This window comes from Coptis chinensis, chromosome 7 (assembly GCF_015680905.1).
Source record: "Coptis chinensis isolate HL-2020 chromosome 7, ASM1568090v1, whole genome shotgun sequence".
NCBI classification, from domain to species: Eukaryota; Viridiplantae; Streptophyta; class Magnoliopsida; order Ranunculales; family Ranunculaceae; genus Coptis; species Coptis chinensis.
This window is the reverse complement of record NC_141462.1, coordinates 1,681,843-1,700,113: the sequence shown is the minus strand read 5'-3', so window position 1 is coordinate 1,700,113 and position 18,271 is coordinate 1,681,843. Positions and strand designations below refer to the sequence as shown.

At 36.3% G+C, this 18,271-nt stretch overlaps 3 protein-coding genes across 3 annotated transcripts; 1 reads left to right on the top strand and 2 right to left on the bottom strand.

Moving 5' to 3' along the window:
* Positions 1-1,901: 1,901 nt before the first annotated feature.
* LOC147485103 (E3 ubiquitin-protein ligase At4g11680-like) lies at positions 1,902-4,567 on the bottom strand. The gene is made up of 4 exons (XM_086570402.1): positions 3,864-4,567; positions 3,229-3,348; positions 2,830-3,109; positions 1,902-2,360 (listed from the first exon to the last, which is right to left on the bottom strand). Exons 1-4 carry the CDS (start codon positions 4,211-4,213, stop codon positions 2,199-2,201), a joined length of 912 nt encoding a protein of 303 aa, XP_086426528.1. The 5' UTR covers positions 4,214-4,567; the 3' UTR covers positions 1,902-2,198.
* Positions 4,568-4,820: 253 nt separating this feature from the next.
* On the bottom strand, positions 4,821-12,809 carry LOC147485102 (alpha-L-arabinofuranosidase 1-like). The gene is given in 19 exon segments (XM_086570401.1): positions 4,821-5,155; positions 5,434-5,580; positions 6,019-6,217; positions 6,313-6,369; positions 7,005-7,108; positions 7,187-7,258; positions 7,380-7,498; positions 8,455-8,599; positions 8,862-8,914; positions 9,010-9,035; positions 9,037-9,053; positions 9,145-9,290; positions 9,781-9,850; positions 10,156-10,309; positions 10,416-10,534; positions 11,029-11,240; positions 11,832-11,886; positions 12,003-12,202; positions 12,632-12,809. Coding segments are annotated over 18 exon segments (2,034 nt in total). The 5' UTR covers positions 12,171-12,202; positions 12,632-12,809; the 3' UTR covers positions 4,821-4,984.
* A 1,742-nt stretch (positions 12,810-14,551) lies between these two features.
* On the top strand, positions 14,552-18,204 carry LOC147485101 (GCN5-related N-acetyltransferase 6, chloroplastic-like). The gene is made up of 9 exons (XM_086570403.1): positions 14,552-15,150; positions 15,237-15,444; positions 15,861-15,913; positions 16,036-16,072; positions 16,247-16,318; positions 16,958-17,059; positions 17,190-17,346; positions 17,447-17,523; positions 17,949-18,204. Exons 1-9 carry the CDS (start codon positions 15,032-15,034, stop codon positions 18,012-18,014), a joined length of 891 nt encoding a protein of 296 aa, XP_086426529.1. The 5' UTR covers positions 14,552-15,031; the 3' UTR covers positions 18,015-18,204.
* The last annotated feature ends 67 nt before the right edge of the window (positions 18,205-18,271 follow it).

Sequence of the window (18,271 nt, the reverse complement as noted above, 5' to 3'; positions counted from 1 at the left end):
ACCCGCCACCAGAAGGAAAAGAAGAGGTTGTGCGGTTGAGAAACTTCCTTTGGAATCTAAGAAACAGTTGTTGCTTGAGGCAAAGCTACGGATGAAATTGGCAAAGAAGATAAGGTTAAGAAGGAAACGGCTTGTTCGTAAGCGGAAGTTGAGGAAGATTGGAAGATGGTCACATCCTAAGATAAAGAAGAACAAAAATGTATGACATTAGGTGGCAGTCTCCCCAGCCAAGTTTCAAGCTGACACTGTTTTTTCGGCTTAATGTAATTTCAGTTTGCATTTTGTTGCTTTTTACTACCCTCTGTCCAAATATACATTCATGTTGTTTATTAGTTCTTGATTTTTAAGTACTGCACTCGCTCTTCTGTAAAATCATGGTTGATATTTTGGATGAAAAGTTGGTTTTGGATGGACGAATTATCTACGTATTTAGGAGGCTTGAGGTTCTTTCCTTCTTTGACTTCATGACTTGTGAGAACAACTAATTTGTCATTCAAGCTTGTTACGTAATTTTCCAAGTATTTCCTCCTAGACACTTGGTAATTTTAGCATGCATAGCTCACAAGCCTCAAAACTCAACTAAATGTTTAGCTTTATATTTCAAATCTCCTTGAAGTGATATTGGAGACACACCTTTGCTAATTCCTGTTTGGAAGAAGTCTCAGTCACTTCCTCTTTCAGCACAAGGCAAGCAAGGAAAAAAATGAATATCACAAGTAGGCTGCAACGTTTAGATTTTCTTGGCCTTCCAAACACTTTCCCCTGAATGAAGTGAAAAAAATTGATGGTCGAATCGAAGGAGAAAAGACAGCCTTAGATCTTAGATATTCAGAGAAAGGACAACGTCAAACAGCTGTTGCTGATGAATATGTCATCAAGAACCTGAATGTTGAGCAGGTTTTCTTTTCTATTGCAATGGACATAAAACTTCGGAATGAAGACCCAATGCACTTTTGCTAAGCTCACGTTTGAATACGTTAATGTCGTCAACAAAGCTGCATGCCGCATCTTTCTGCAGGAAAGGGTAAGTAGAAAAGCTAAGCTGGATACAGAAAAATGGGATCTGAGGCTTCTGGGCTCATGTTTATCAGGTTCTTGAAGCTTGAGTGCTTTAACCAATTGTTGCTAGGAAAATTTGAGTTCCCAAGTCTTCAAGTATGGATCAAAGTTGTGTATTTTATATTTACGTCTTTCTGATTGTTTGTTTTGTTACATGACTATATTATAGCTTTATGCATCAGGCTTACCTGATGCAGATATATTCTAGTCCATAACTTGTGTCGCCATCTCACTTCTAAGTTCCCCAAGAGTTGAACACACAGAGGTTGCCTCTGAGCGAGGCAGTTTCTTCCTATAGAGAATTAGGAGCATCATAATGCTATTGAACTTTTTCGCATGACATTGACCACAGAGTGTAGCTTCTTAGTAGTTAGAAACACTCAAACTTTGATACTTTTCTGTTGTCACTTCAAGATAGTTTGAAGAGTTAAAGAGATCCAGTGGCAAATTAAAATTGGATTGGTCAAACTAATTGGATTCAGTAGAGTGACTGCTGATGCCTAACATATCAATTAAATTTGACTCCAAGTTGGAAGCCAACTCAAGCGCAACGCAATCCAAGGTATTTGCCAATTATTACACAAAAATAAGCAGATCCATGAGCTTTACACATTACATCCATTCACGACAACCAAGCAACATTTCAAGAACGCAGTAATACAGCTTGGCTGGACGCATATGCCGAGCCTCACAATTCAGCTTTGTAAGCTGCACTGCAATTCTGTACATTCTAAGGCAATTCATTCTTGTAACTGAAAGAAGTACAAATGAAATGGTAATTTGATACCCCTTCGAAATCTAAATCCACTGTAAATTATTCAGAATGTAGAGGAAGCTCATTCTGCCAGAGACAAAGATATAGTGATATACACATTATTCTCCTAAATTCTGTGTGCCTGATACTGTGCCTTGCTTTTTCGTGTGAATAATACATGGCTGGGTTAAACAAAATAAATTATCTGAGACTGCCAGAAAAAAAATCTATAAAGCGTTGGATCCGATTTCTTTAAATACTTCTTAAACTTACATAACTGTCAGCAAATTAGCAAGAAATGGCCTATCACTCAGACCTCCCTTTCTTCTCAGAAAAATATTAACTTGGATTTATCTTCGACTTCTGACTCATTAAGGTGTACAAATTACACCAGCTCGTCACCACTGGCAATATTGTATTTGCAGAGGGGACATGTTGCACTTATCCGGAGCCATTTGACAATGCATTCACAATGAAACAGGTGACCGCAGTGAAGGCTGTGCAGCTTCACTCCATCAACATATTTAGTAAGGCAAATACAACATTCCTACAATAAACATTCAGGAGTAAAACTAATAAGTTTAGGTAGAATTGTAGCAGGGTAACACAAGGAGTACGTACCTAAATAAATTTTAAGCACTTCTAAGAAATATCTAAAATTAAAATACAAATACAAATACACAAACAATTTTCTATTCATCGAGAGAATTTCTTATCCAAAAGACTGCATTCTTTCTCCAACACCATGCTTTTTATAACCACAAAGAGAAGAAGAAGAAGAAGAAGAAGAAAACTCTATTAAAGTATATCAGTTAAAGGCTGTGTGCCTTAATTCCACTAAAGCAATTTGGGAAGATAAATCCCACACACAAAGAAACTGCTTTTTGGGTGTTATACTCCAGAACATAAATTTTCCATACCAAGGCCGAAAAAAGGGAAAGAATCAACTACAACATAATTACATAAACTGATAAACACTCATAAAGATAAGAACAGAAAAAGATAAGAATGCTCACAGAATCCTCTGCCGGAAGAGAAATTTCACTAATGTGATCATCACCACTCTCCATTTTCATCATTGCAGATCCTGAAACCTGTGGTTCATTACATTGACGAAACCTATAACTAGGAAGAATTCTGATGACATCTTCAGATGCACCGTCACGAACTCCAATGGCATAGAGAGCCAATACAAGGCATGGAAAGCAACAACATAGAGCAATGCCAATTAGGCATGCGAATGCAACACAAAGTATTGCGAAGAACACGTCAAACGCTAAAAATATCACTGCTAACCTGCAAATAATTTTAATGTAAACTTTTGTGAGAAGTCTATTTTAATTAAATAAATGAAATTGAAAGTGAAACAACGGAAGAAATTCAGAAAAAAGTGAAACATTAAGGAACTCTCTTACCAATAGAGCCGTGGAGCATCTTGCAAAAGCGCTTGGCCACCCACAACAATCCAATAAAAACCCATCATCCACCAGAAGAATGAAAACATTGTATTCACCGACTCCAGCCTTTTCGCAGCACTGAAGTGAAAACACAGAGTTAACATGGACGTTATTAGACTAATATTACGAGCAGTTCCTAGACTTTATGTAAGTTTCATTTCTAATTGAACAAGTAAATCCTTAATTGGTAGCATATAGCTTATCTTCATACCAATCATCTTTCTACATTGCTATACATGACTATTAACACCTGAAAATAGGTCACTCGAACACAAAACAAGTATTTCGCATTTGGCTTATGCCTATTACATTATGGTAAATATATATTTTATAAAGTGTTTTCAGGGCTTTAGTGGCTTTCTGGTAGGTGGAGCCACTACCAATTTACTCTGAACTTATACTAGCCTACAATGATCAACAAAAAATTATCTTTTGCATAAACCAAGCACAATCATAGCGCCCCTGTGAATCACATTGAGCACAGGACTGATTATTGTCATTATGCATTTAGCACAGTAAATTACAACAAAAGGCTAAAACTTGCTGTTGTTTAGACATATTGAAGTAATTGAACAACCAGGGAGAATTTTTACCTGCCGCGACGATTCTGGGATGATCCATAAAGCAGATCATCATCCCCACCGCCAGAAATCCTCCTTCGATGGTCAAAATAAACAAAGGCAACATGCAAAACACATTGAAAAGCATAACCAGCAATCCAAAGCCTCAATGGGGTCGAAGGGCGTTCTTGGAAAGTGGAAAACAATAAAATAAGTGATACCAATACAAAAGCCAAGTTCCAAAGAACATCAACGATGACTACTGGTTTGGAATATGGCCAATTGGTTTGATAGTCATCTGAGTCGATGGTTGGGCGGTTGAACAAGTAGGAAAGAGTGTTTCTTTGGGTGAGGAAACGTTCAAGGACTAGTTTTGGGTCCATTGCTGCCCACTGAAAGACTCAAGAGTAGTGTCAGTGTGTTTATTTAATAGTGCTGATCATCATTTGGTGGTGGAGTTGTTTTCACTTTTCACATTTTTAATAAATTGACTATTATTATCAAGTCAGTATCATGTCTCTTTACATAAAAATAAGTTTTTTTTTTGTGGTACTTAAGGTTGACACAGTGGATTAGTGGCATTGCAAATTAGTTTTTTTTTATGTTAAGTGTGGATCATCAATCAATTGTAAAGAGAGTTTGATAATTAGAATATGAGGAAATAGTCCACCATCAATGTTTAACCAAGTCAACAAAAGAACATTGATAGCACAGGGTAGTTGCAACTTGCATCTTTATCTTACTGCTAACGTCCTTGAAGGGAACCTCATACCTGCTACGCTGGGACCAACGTGCATGCATTGAGACAGCAACACACATTTGTCTAAGAATTGCATTGTCTATAGGCTATACCAAGGGAGTTCCTACTTGAAAGATGAATGTAGGTTGGGAGTTGGGACCTTATCTTGTAAGGGACCACTGGACCTGTGTTTTTTTTTTTCTGGATTGACAACTACGTTTCTAGCACATCACACACTTCAGCAAGCTTCATAACTGAAATCAGAACAGGGATTTATTAACATTGGCTTCAATTTCCATTAAAAAATAAATATTACAATATGACTTTGGAATAAATAGGCTATACTTTATTTTTCATACTGTTTTTTTTTTTTTGGCTCTTGGAGGGGCAGCATTTACAAGATTATCTAGGTTAATCAGGAAGAAGCCTTATAGACCGGATCGAAGACACTGACGATGTCTGCTTCATCAATACCTTCTTGTTTTCCTGCTTCCATTAACAAATTGAATGAGGTGAAAGAATGTGGAGAAAGTGCGAGATCCATTTCTATCCCTGCATTCTCCAATGAACTTTGGAATGGCACCACCTACACAAGACAAACCAATTGAACATAAGCTTACATATCCAGTAATTGTCATTCGTTTACAGTAATCCTCAGGTAGGTAGTGGTAAAGATTGGCGGTCCAGGAGAATATAGAGCATGGGCAGTACACTTGCTTTTCAGTTAATGTCAACCACAACAAATCTCAAAATATTGAAGCACAATCACATTTATGGAAAAGGGAGGATTTATTTATGAGATGGGACATTCAAAGTACTACCCTCTAAAAGAAACAAGAAGGATCGGGATAAACCCACGTATACCTTATTCGGCTCTTTGAAGGAATTCTCATCCTTCAAATTGCTGGATGTGAGTACGGTTTTTGTTGCCCCAGACAAACCTATCGAGTTCTGTTCTAATCCATCAACAGAGATCTTGAGACTAACTGGATCGCTCCCAAAGTTGACAATCTGCAATTTAACCATCAGAATAATAGTGTATGTTAATGGATGGAAACCAAAGAACAAGATGCAAACAATTGCAAAGAGTTGCCTTGACGAAAAAGTTACACAACTTTCTTGTATTTGTATGACCATTCCTTTTCTTTTATATACTCTCCCCTTTTACTGTTTGTCTTCGTGTGTGTCAGTGGGTGTTTCGGGAGCACAATTTACAGAAAAAGAAAAGATATAATACAAGAATCAATACCACAGAAACAGGCAAGTAGGTCATGACAGGACTGTATTTTTCAAGTTATGAAAAGTTAATTCATGTTGTGCAGTTATGCTTCTTAAAGGTATCCAAGATCATAAGATCACGTTCCAAAACTCATTGCACAGTTTTTCCACAAATTTTTAAGAAGAACAATGAGAGATCTCGAGCTCAAAGACATAAGGCAGTTGCAAGACCTTTATTTGCATGTATTTGTTGTTGTCCTGTGAGTTCTGCCAAATAATGGCAGAGGCAACCAAAGAAGCCAAGGAATTTGATTGGAGAGTAGTATTGAGGACAGTTGCACCACTTGATTTAGTGAAAAACTGTTGCACCCAGTAGCTGGGGGTGCCAAACTGTTGCCATGAATTGAAGACAATTGCATCTGGGTTCCACCTGATATATTTAGAATTTCCAACATCAGAGAGGTCAAGTCGTCAAGGTAACTTCTAATACTAAAAAGTATCATGATAAAAATGAGAAGAAGGTACCGCCGGTCATTCGTATTTACAAAAAGCGGTGCATAACTTGCCATCTCAACAACATCACTGTAGAGAAATTGAAAACTCTCTTAGTAATCAAACATTTGACGCTAAATCAGTAAGTGAAAAAATAGCAACATTTTCTATGGTGAACTGCAAAAAGTTAAAATGTGTAATGAAACTAGAAATATAATACTAGGATAAGAATTGTGCACTCTCCATCCGCGGATGAAGCACACACTCACAAGTTGCAAATCAAAGAGAGTCACCTAAAAACTGAGCTAATTAATGCATGTATCCTCTATTGCCAATTCTCGATCAAGATTCTGTAAGTTGTGGTGAAATGTTTTGAACAACTACCCAAGTGGTAATCGATGAACTGAAGAAGCATGGTTATACAGTTTTTCTACTCCAAATACCAAAAAAAAATTACACAACTATTTTACTAATCATCATTTTGTTGTTATATATAACATACAGATAATTATGTAACAAGGGCAGATATTGGATTGACATAATTATAACTCAACCTGATAAGACGCTGAAAACAATGTAATATTTTGTACCTTTATTTATTTTATTTTCCTCTATTTTTAACCATTTCTATCTGTTCTTTTAATCCTCTCTCTACTCTATTTTCTAAGCAATTGAATGCATGTCAGAAGCTAACGTAGGAGGTAAATAATGCAAAAAAAGTCGACCTGTTCTTTTCCAGCCCAATGAGGAATCCAGCTTCTGCAAGCGCTGCTAAAAAACTTCCTGTCCCGGCATCATTTCCAGTCACGGCATATTCACTCACAAAAGCCTACATGTGTTTACATAAAGCATTATTCCTACAATCAAAAAATAATAATATACTTCATTTAAGGCTAATAAAATACACCTTTGGACCAGTGCGCGATGTATGATCAAATTGCCTAGACATGGAAAACAAACTGCTTGCCGATGTGTAAATCTAAAAAACAAAATTGAAGACTTAGATTAAATCCTAGCAAAGTTGTAAACTGAAGCCAACGGTATTCGGTCACAATCCAAATCAAAATAGAGTTTCCAGTGCTAATACTCAAATTTCTTACATGAAAATCATACATATCAGCTGGATGATCCAACTGGTGAGAGGAGCCATCGCAGTTGGTGATTATTTTGATGTCCGGGTAGGCCTTTTTTAATGCATCATAAAACTTCAGGTAATTCCCTGGTCAATTAAAAGATAATGTGAGTTCCATGTCATACAAGGATCTTATATTCTTTACTTCTCATGTTAAACAACAAACAGACAGAACCTAAATCAAGCGATTAATCTCAATATATAAATAAATACAGACCACTACAACAGAAAAAACATTACCACAAGTGAGTGTCGGAGAGAATCAAATACGCAACTTTGACAAACAGAGACAAGAGGTAACATCATATCCAGCTCATTGTTATTCAATATATCGAAGTTATAAAATAAAATACCAAGTGCATATTTATGCTTTTGGTATAATTAAAATTTCATCCTGTTAATATATTATTATTTATTAGGTTAAGTCTCTACCATATGTAAAGGAAACGACTCAAAACGAAAAACATTGGATCTTTGGATCATTTAGTTTGAGTGATGTGAAAATTTTAGAGTTTGATCACTGAGCAAAAATAACTCTTTATTCTTCAGTCATACATTCAAGTAGTGAAAATTTAGTGAGCAAAGATGTGATGTTAGGTATAATATGGTCTGTAACTATACATGCGATCATAGAAGTAATTTGGATCATACCTCAATATTTATTGTAAATAGGTGCTAGAGTCCTCATTCTCTCTATTTTACAATTCCTTGTTTATATACAACTATAAATTGGTACCACGATACCATCAGGTCAAACAAATTAAAAACTGATGTACTCTTCTTTGCTATTTCAGTAACTACCAGATATTAAATCCAATCGCTACAATTCTTTTTTTCTTTGACTTGGTAATCTATGCATCAATAAACACCATATTTAAACTCCTATGCCTAGCTCTGGCTTGCATACATTTTGTGCTGTTCTATTATCTAATCATAACATTCTAATTATGCATTTGCTTGAACTGAAGGATGTCTGCTTATTTCTAAACCACACAAGATCCAGGTAAGTAAAGATGTTTTGCATGTAACAGAAGAACGCTTACCACGGTAGTTTGGCTTTCCACAATCCTCATTCCCAATTGCTACATATCTCAAGTCAAAAGGTTCTGGACGACCCATTGCTGCTCGAACAGAACCCCATGTTGAGTTAGGAGCACCTCTAGCAAATTCTATGCTGTCAAGCATTTCCTGCATTAGCAGAGTAACAGGGATGTGATTGTGAAATGAAACGAGGTAACATCAACAGATCTGAGTACTAAATCAAATTTCAAGAAGGAACCGAACAATGAGGAGTAATCAAGATCGCAACATAATAAGTGATTGCTGAATCTTCCTTTGTTTGTCACACAATGTTGAGGGGATTACAACACATCAACAATTTAAACTACAACAGCTATAATTAGAGTACGGCCAAGTGAGGAAAATAATGTGACATTGGTTAAAGGCCTACCTGCACAAAAGGCGATATGCTGGAAGTTGTAACTTCGTCCTGATGACTGATTCCTGGGAGAAAAATGGACAAAATAGCATCAAGCCAAACAGATAAAGATCCATGTTTTGTTGATGAAAACATGTTAACTATTTGAAGCAAGAAGTACCATTATTTACTACCCATACTGGCTGCTCCGAGATCCTCTGATAACTACAGTGAATATGTTAAGTATCACATAATTGGCTTCTCCAAAAGCTACTCAGAAGAAAAACTACACCAAGGAAAGACCATAGATACCTACTTGGAGGAACTCAAAGTATCCAAGTCCGTCATCAGTCCAGTACATCCAGACATCACCAAAGTGTCCAGGTCTCTCCTCCCACGAACCAATGCTTTCCTTCCAGCGAAATGCATTTCTTAACCATTCACCTTCGACAAAACAGCCACCTGATAATATAAGGAACAAGGGAAATTTCTGAGTGTCCTCTAGAAATGTACACTTGGTCATTAATTGAAGACATACAATCAAGACCTAATAATCGAGAAAATGACTGTAAAGTATAAGCTAATGCCAGGAGCAATAGATCAAACACTAACAGTTTTGTCGGAATTGCACTCCTACATTTAAACAATCCATGCACATGCTAGGATAATCCTACCAATTCATCTGCAAGTTGAATTTATAGAAGGAAAAGTAAAAATAATTGAAAAGGGTGGATTTTCTTTTCAGCAAAGACTGTTGCATTTCCAAGGTGTATAGACTCCACCTTTAATGAGAGGATGCAGAGACTCCACCTTTAATGAGAGGACAACACTATTGTATTACATTGTTACCTTAGTTTTGTTTTGTTTCATACTATGAGGTAAACTCTTATGCAATCATAGATGTATGGTTCATGTTGCAAATGGTCAACCTATAATTCCATTTTATTTATACCTGGAAATCTGATGAAACGAGGGTTTAGCCTAGCAATCATCTCAACAAGCTCCTTCCGAAAACCATGTCCCTATACCAGTAAAAGGTCAGCATATATACCTACTCCATATATCACAAAGATTTTTCATATAGATTAAAAACATACTGACAATTCTTTAAATGATCAAAACACAATAGAATCTAATGAAAGAGTGGGAACAGATCTAAGAGAGGTTAAAGAATAATACACGTTCCAAAATGCAACAGAGATAATCATGTAAATCAAACAGAGAAAAAATCACTAGTAATATTCACAGGTGAAACAATAACATGAAGACATGGAGGTCTCCCATTTAAGTTGTTTGCTTTAGAAAACAGTTCAGAAGGGGCAAGTACCTTATAAGTGTCCACTGGCATGACTGAAACTTGATCAAACCAAATCACTCCTTTTCTGGTCATCGTCAGTTGAAGTCTTGAATTATGGTCTGTTCCTTTAGCTACCAATAGAAACTCCACTTTTGTCCAGTTTGAAACATCAGGAGCAACACCACTAAGAGAACAAAAGAAATTAGAAAGAGGTTGAATGAGAAAAAACAATTGCCAATGACGTAAGAAAGTATTATCAATGTAGATGTACTTATACAAGTGAAGCTCACATGAGGTAAGCAGAAGCCAGGTTTTGTCCATTTGCACCTGCCAAAGAAACTGAAATGTTGACCGACTCCAAAGACTTAACATGCAGAACCACTTTGTAGGTCTTTCCTTGTTCGATGTTCTGCCATGTAAAATTTATACATACATAAGAATCAAAACTGTGAAGACTCTAATAAAGTATTAATGAGTACAAGTTCTTATATTCAAATGAGGAATTAAGCATGCTGGATCAGACAGGCATGCCCAGCATGTGATTCGGCTATCAAGATAATATATCATCTATAAATTACAAAAAAATTGAGCCAAAGAAAAATCACTATATCTTTTGTTGTAGTCTGATGCATAATAAAGAAACTTATATGGTACTAGACTATTTCTAGATATCTGAGTTAATACTGAATCATGAAAGTTTAAAAATGGTAGAGGTAAACCCATTCTGAGTATAGTCAAGGTTCAGAATGAGGTATCAGCTCCCAGTTTAGCAGATTCATAATAAGTAAAATGATCCAATCCCATCCACAAAGACGAGTGTTATCCAGTCACAGTTAAACGGGACATTCCAATTAAAGTTAGATATAAAATTGGATATACAATTGCGGTATAACGATTTCTTACCATGCCCCAATAACCAGGATTAGATATACCAACACCTCCTGCAGGACAGATATTAGACCCCGTGGTGTCACAGAGTACCTCCGCTCGGAGTGCAACTTTATTACGTTCAAAACAGGATGAACGGTCTGTGGAAACGATTATAGAGGATTCATCCCCAATTATAGTCCAAGGATTAATGTTTGAGGGAGTGTTCTGCCCACCAGCTTCAAAACCTGCAGACCAAACTGTATGAGCACCTTATTGGTATAAACAAACTTGGGGATACAAAAGCCACTGATCTTTCATTCATTAAGAGAAACAACCACTGTACTGATCTCTGACACTTCTAGTGCAATCATAGCATCTCTAGACACCCCCTCCCCCCAACACACACACAGACCCACATAAAAAGAAAAGCAAAATCAAGTATTGCAAAAATAAACAAGAAATAAGAGACTTGCCCAAAGCATGGATTCCACGTGATGAATAGGGTAGGATACGTATGATCTGGTCTCAGATGAATAAGATAGTTGTCATGAGCATGAGGCCCACATACAGTCTGAAGAACTGTATGAAGTTTTACATTCTAGACACAGCATGCTTACTGCTAGGCAGAAAAACCACATGTGTCGCCACATTTCAGGGACACAACAAAGTTTGAAGGGGAAATTTAACAAGAGAACAGCATATAAGGTCCATTTGAAGTGGCATGTAACTCCTTTTTAAGTTGTATCATATGTTCTGGAATCTAGTGGCATGTGACTCATGTTAATAAATAAATATCTGTTTTACTTGCAAACTGTTTTTAGGAATTTAGAATTGACCTCTGTTGCTTACAAGTTCTGCCCATATCCCACCAGCTCCTGCATGATTGATCTCCTGCATGAACCAAAACCAAAAGTGTGTAAGGTAGCAATGAGTCAGGGTTAAGAATTTATCAATAAGCCATGAAAAAGCTTTTTCTTTTTCTGATTGGCAGCCATGAAATAGTTCACCTCAAAGAATATGCCAAATAGTGTTTCAGAAGCCTTCCTGCCTGTTCCTTCAGAAGCGTCAACGACCAAGTATGCCGTCTGGTTCGTCTCTGCTTCTATAGCAGAACATTTGTACAAAGCACACAGAAGAAAGAAGAGACACAAGAAAGTACTCTGAGGATGACCCATTGATTCTTCACCTCATCCAGTCTTTGTGCACACTGATAAGACAATAGACATTATAGACTTTAAACATACTAGTTCAATGACATCAGAGTATCCAGTCAGATATGACATAAAGAATCCATCAAATCCCGAAAGAGCATTTATGGAGCCCATTGGATTGTTGACTGCAAACTTCTTCTCTGCCATAATCTACAATCCAATAGACTCCTCTCTTAAGAGACATGGATGGTTTCAAACATCAAATACAACTTTTTTCCTGAGATGATTTCTTATGTCTATTAGTCTTTATATAGAAACATGATACAAGCTCTTTACAAAACAAGTGATACAATCATGCAATTACAGAAAAATATATATACTGCATTCTAACTTTCTTTGAGCTATAGAGGATCATCATATACATTTCATTTGGAAAGTGATAGAGTTAAAATAAAATATGAAAGCCAGTGACAGAACATGCATACCTTGAGAGAATAATGGTGCCCAGAGATAAAAGAATGAGAACGGGGCAATGCATGTATGTATAGATAATGAAATCAAGAAGCATACTTTATTATTATTGCTGCAATTTTTAGCTTCTGTCTATCAGCTAAGCATCACATCGCTCTCAGCTAAATCTTAAAGAATGACTCAATGTTGGTTATTCGATTATCCATATGATGGGTAACCTTAACACTTAACTTTGTGTACGCAGTTTAGTTTCCCAAGTCAAGTGAACTCTTGTGGTAGTATAATGTGCAACTCAGATACCAAAGCCAGATTGCATACCCTGTCTCACTGTCCGTCGATTTTAGCACGAGGGGAAATTATGGAGAATCTTGACCGTTGAGGGATTTGAAAATTAAAAGTTATGTTGCGTCGTGGTGTATTGGAATAGAGTTGGTTGGTTGAAAAATGATGCGTGGAGTGGTGTTAATTTCTTCATTAAAAACACGCCTGACTTTTACTCCAAGTTGTGGATTTAGTAGGACCAAAATGAATCATCATCCACACGTATCAAATTATCCGTAACTCCCGTACTAATTACTACTCTTCAGAGAGATATGTCCAAAAAACTAAACTAGCTGACCTTGTCATGGATTACTCCCCTCACAAAAAAGAGGCCTATATTGAGTTCTGACTAAGTATACACATTTATTTTTATTTGTTTTTTGTGGCCAGAACTCAACAGGCCAGACTCAAGAAATTGATATACACCTCTCGCCAAGTATTATTGATAGTTTGACCATTCACATAGTGAAATTGATTTAGAGAATCATGTATTTTATATTTTGACACTAAAGTGTGTGTAAGTATTTTCGTTCTCAAACATATCAACACACGTGTTTACACACTAGGTCGTATTTTCACAGCTCGTACATCACTAGGTCGTACCACGCTACTATAACGTAATAACAATCCAAACTCAGGTCGTCTCAAATATCAAACACATCCTAGGGCTGTTAATAGGTTTCGATAACCCAATAACCGATCCGAATCAAACCGATAAAAAACGGTTTGGGTTAGAATAATTTGATTTATTTTCTACCGACCCGAAATCGAACCGAACCGATAAGATATTAGTTTGGTTTCGAATTTGCCCTCCACTGAACCGATATGAACTCAAATCGATAAGATGACATTTTAGTAATATTTATAATTAATTTTGTATATGTTTATCAATTATGTGATTGAAATTAATTAATTTAATTTAAGATTTAAGTGATTTTATAGTTTTCGGTTTGAGTCGGTTTGGGTTCGGTTTGCAATATTTCTTATCGGTTCAGTTTGGTTTCAGATTCTCAATTTTTTTATTAGTTTGGTTTGGTTTCGGGTTCCTAACTTTCTTATCGGTTCGGGTTCGGATTTTCTATAACCCAACCCAAACCGATCCATTGACAGTCTAACACAGCCATATATGGAATCAAATGATCTATCATCCTGAAGCTCAGTCAACCCACTAATCAATAAGATATTTACTTTATAACATCATAAATAATGATGAATCATCAAGATATAACAAAATATAAATCTACACTTGATAACGACTTTGAGCAAATAAATAAAATCAGCTCAAATAACTACGTGAGGCTTGATTCAAGTTAACCAAAAAAACGTAATATGCAGGCAACTCTTATCCCAAACAAACAAGAGTGCAATCGTAAAGTGCATCCACATATCTACATTCTACAGTGTGTTTGGTTTCTCATAATCAAGATTTAGAATTTGTGAAATGTGATGGATAGTTATGTGAATAGAGAACATAAAAAAAAATAAAACGAAAGTGGAAATAGCAGGTAGACTATGGGGTAACTTCCCTGTCTCCACTTGGATCTTCTTCTTCATTATACTTGAATATCACTCTATTTTTATTTTTCAGGAATTTAAATTCCTCTAACCAAACACACACCACAATCTCTCATGCTAGAAGTGTTGTAGTATGTTTAATTTATTTTTATTTTTTTAAATAAACCTATTCAAATATTATTATTAGCTTGGTATCTCTATATAAACACCATGTTTCTATTCAATTGTCAAATATACAATGTTTTTGTCATTCAAAGATTGGCACTTGCACTATAAACTTGGAAAATAGGTGATATGCCCGCCAAATTGTTTATGTAAACCGGAGCCACTGATCACATCGACCGGCTGCAACAGCTCGCGTGGACAAAAAGACAAAAACCATCACTAAAAAGTCGCATAATTGCAATAAAGAAACGATTTTTATCCACTAATATATAGAGCAGTACCTATAAATAACCCCTTTTTAAGCTTGTATTATTACCAGGTCTGAAAGTTTGAGTTTCCAATCAATCGAAGCCAGTAATAATTCTTCAACGATCTGAGCTTCATGGGTCGATCGTTGAAGAATTTGTAAATAAATGGAGCTGAAAGGGATAGTTTCACCAGAATTTCTACGAATTCCATTAGTGTTTGCTAAAAAGCGGAAGCTTAACAATTTTCTTTGTGTTGTTAGGGATTCATCATCACATCAATTCAGGTATATATATTTCCTTACATGGTATTAAGGTGGCAAGTGCCATTTTATTTTCAATTACTGGATTTAGTTTGTGTGATTACGTACAGGGACCATAGATGGAAACCTATTGAAGTCCATTGTAATGATAGTGCACACAGTATCCTACAATCATCTGTATGTACAAGTGACAGCACAACACTGCCTGAGCTTGCTTTTGGTCGCTTACAGACCACTGACCTGGAAACATGTGGTATTCAAAAACGAAGATTTGGTCGATTTGTTGCTCGTGGAGTTGTTTTGGATGAGGAGTATTGGGTGAGTACGTTTTTTTGACTTCTATGTGACTGGTATTTAGATTGCATTCCTATGGTGTGCTCCTACATTTGTGACATATCTTTAAAGGTAGTAGGTTCAGTAGGTCACATTGTTCAATGGAATGGCACCATGAAGTGCAAGGGTGATTTTTTAGAGGATTATATGCAATGTAGATATTTATTTATTCAGGTTATCCTGTTTTGCCTCCAACTTAAATTCTTTAATTACGGAACTTATTGCCACAAAGATGGAGCTTGAGGGCTTGTGCCCCATCTTTTTGGGTTATGTCCCATACTCCCATCTGTGTTGAGGTGGCTGCCTCTTCATGTGCATCTTCCTTTTGAAGCCTCATCATTGAGTTGTTTTCGCTTTGGTCCCTACTTTGAGCTGTTATTTTATCTCGTTTTGCTTTGCAGACAGCATCATGGTTGCGGGCAGAAGCACATTGGGAGTCTGTATCTTACATGAGGTTTGTTTTCCGTTATAAACTTGACCTTCCTTGCAATATTTTTGGCACCTAGTAACATTATTATTTTACAGCTTCAAGTGATTTAATATGAATTCTAAAAAAGAAACTTATATGTTCCCCAGGCATGTCGATAGTTACAAAAGGAAGTGTGCTGAACAGGTAAACCCTCTCTCCCTTTAGGAGGTCATTCAAAAACGTGTGGTGGTCTCGCCTCAGCCTTTTCATTTGAGATTTGACTCAATTTCTACCTCAACACATTCTTTTCCCAAGAGATTTTTTCTGTTTTTACCTGGTCTGTATGGGAAATTACCTTTCTGTTTGTTGTGGTTGCAGGAGTTCTATGCCTTGAAACGCCGGTGTGGTGGGAGGGATGGAAATTCGTTGAGCTGTTTTTGCATGGTTACAGTATGTTTCATCTGACGACTACACTTATTTATGCATTTGATTTCTTGGTTGTAGTTTTTGTATGAATAGTAATGTGAAAATATATATCGTTTATAAGAAGAATAGCGCTGTCGGTTGAAATTGTTTGGGGTGAAATTACAACATGCAGTTAAAGCCTATCTTTGCAACTGACAACTAATTACTTTCTAAATGGGGAAGCTATCCTCGTCCCCAGCTATATACGAATGATCAGTCACATGCTAATGTCAAAGCTTTTTGATTTAAAAAGGTGGCAGTTTTATTGGAATATATCTAATAAGGAAGATAAGACAAGTGGAAGGTTGCTTGGCTTGCCACTTTATGGGTCAAGTTGAAAGGGGAAGAAATATTATCAATTTTTCGAATAAAAATAATTAAAGTGTGTTCTGATATCCACACGGATATTGTTTTGTTAAAGAACTTTTGAAGTAAGTTACACTATCTGCAACTGTTTGCAGAATTGAGTCATTAGTAGTTACAGAAGAGTCTAAATCAATAGCCTGGAGTATTCTTAACTAAGAAAGTCCCTGGTAAAGCTTTGATCCACATTAGAAGTTTCTTTAGTTACTTTGTAATGATGTACAATTTTAAGTGTGGTACGATCCACTTTCTTCATTTCAGGTCAAGGATGATAAAAATGTTAAGCGTACTGTCTTAAATAGCGTCGTAGGAACACTGGACCTCAGCATCCGCCAGTTTTTGCAAGGAGAAACATACCCAGGGGTAAACCTCATGATGTCAACTCCTTCATGTTCTGTTATTTGTTTGTATTATGGATTCTCATCGCTTTGATTCTAATACATCAATCAACATGGTAGCCATTGTCCATATTAAATTCACATCTTATCTCCAGGAACACGAAAAATATTCCGCAGTTTTGGCAAGTCACGAGGCTTATGATATGCACAAGTATGCTTACATTGCAAATCTTTGTGTGTCGAAGTTTGCTCGTCGTCAGGGGATTGCTTCTAATATGTTGTATTTGGCCACAGATATTGCCTCCTTGGCAGGTATACCGTCTTGAGTTCCCAGTACCAGTAGTTATATCCAATTCTACTTTTGTTTCAGAATATTTTGTATTAATTTAGTCTACTTTTGTTTCATTAACAGGTATGAAACAATTATTTGTTCATGTAAATGCCGACAACATACCTGCCCAAGAATTGTACAATAAAACTGGCTTTGAGGTTTGTCCCTAAACCAGTAGTTTTTAACAACATTGCTTTCAAGGATGTTTGTTTGCTACTTAATCTTAACAAGCTAAAGAGACATTCATTTGCAATTGTGCACATTTGTTTGCCAAAAATTTTATGTTCGAGGAAAAAGGTGAAATGCTCTTCCAAGAATTCTTAATAGTCTCCTTAATAGCCTAGGTTCTTTCAGATAAACAAAACCAACTGTGTTGTTTACATTCGCGTTAACTGTTTACTCCAATGGCTAGCCGACACGTCTAGACTATGTGATGACTATGTGCCTCTTCTCAATCTAAATTATTGTCTTTTTTTTTTTACTTACTCTAGGTAGTTAAGACAGATTTTAGTTGTATTGCAGTCCAAAACCCATCTTGGTTCAAGTCTTGTTTTCTTAAAGTTTCTAAATTTATTTGCTGCAGATGGTTGAGGCTGCTTCTTCTCCTTTGTCAAAAGATCAGAGGCTTCTTATGTCCATGCAGTTGTGAGTCATGATAAGCAGGCGGTGGACATGTTACAAAGGCTATGCTTGTGAATAGAATGTTGTGTATTGTAATCTAATATAGAATTGTTTGCTATGTAATTGTTGGCATCCTTAATATTGTACATAACAAATGATAGCTTCAAGTGTTGATAAGTTGATTTGCTTGATAAATAAAATATATACAAATTAAGTCATCTTCAATTTGCAAACTGCAACACAACTCAAATCAAACATAAAAGCCCACCCCATCAAATGAGGCCC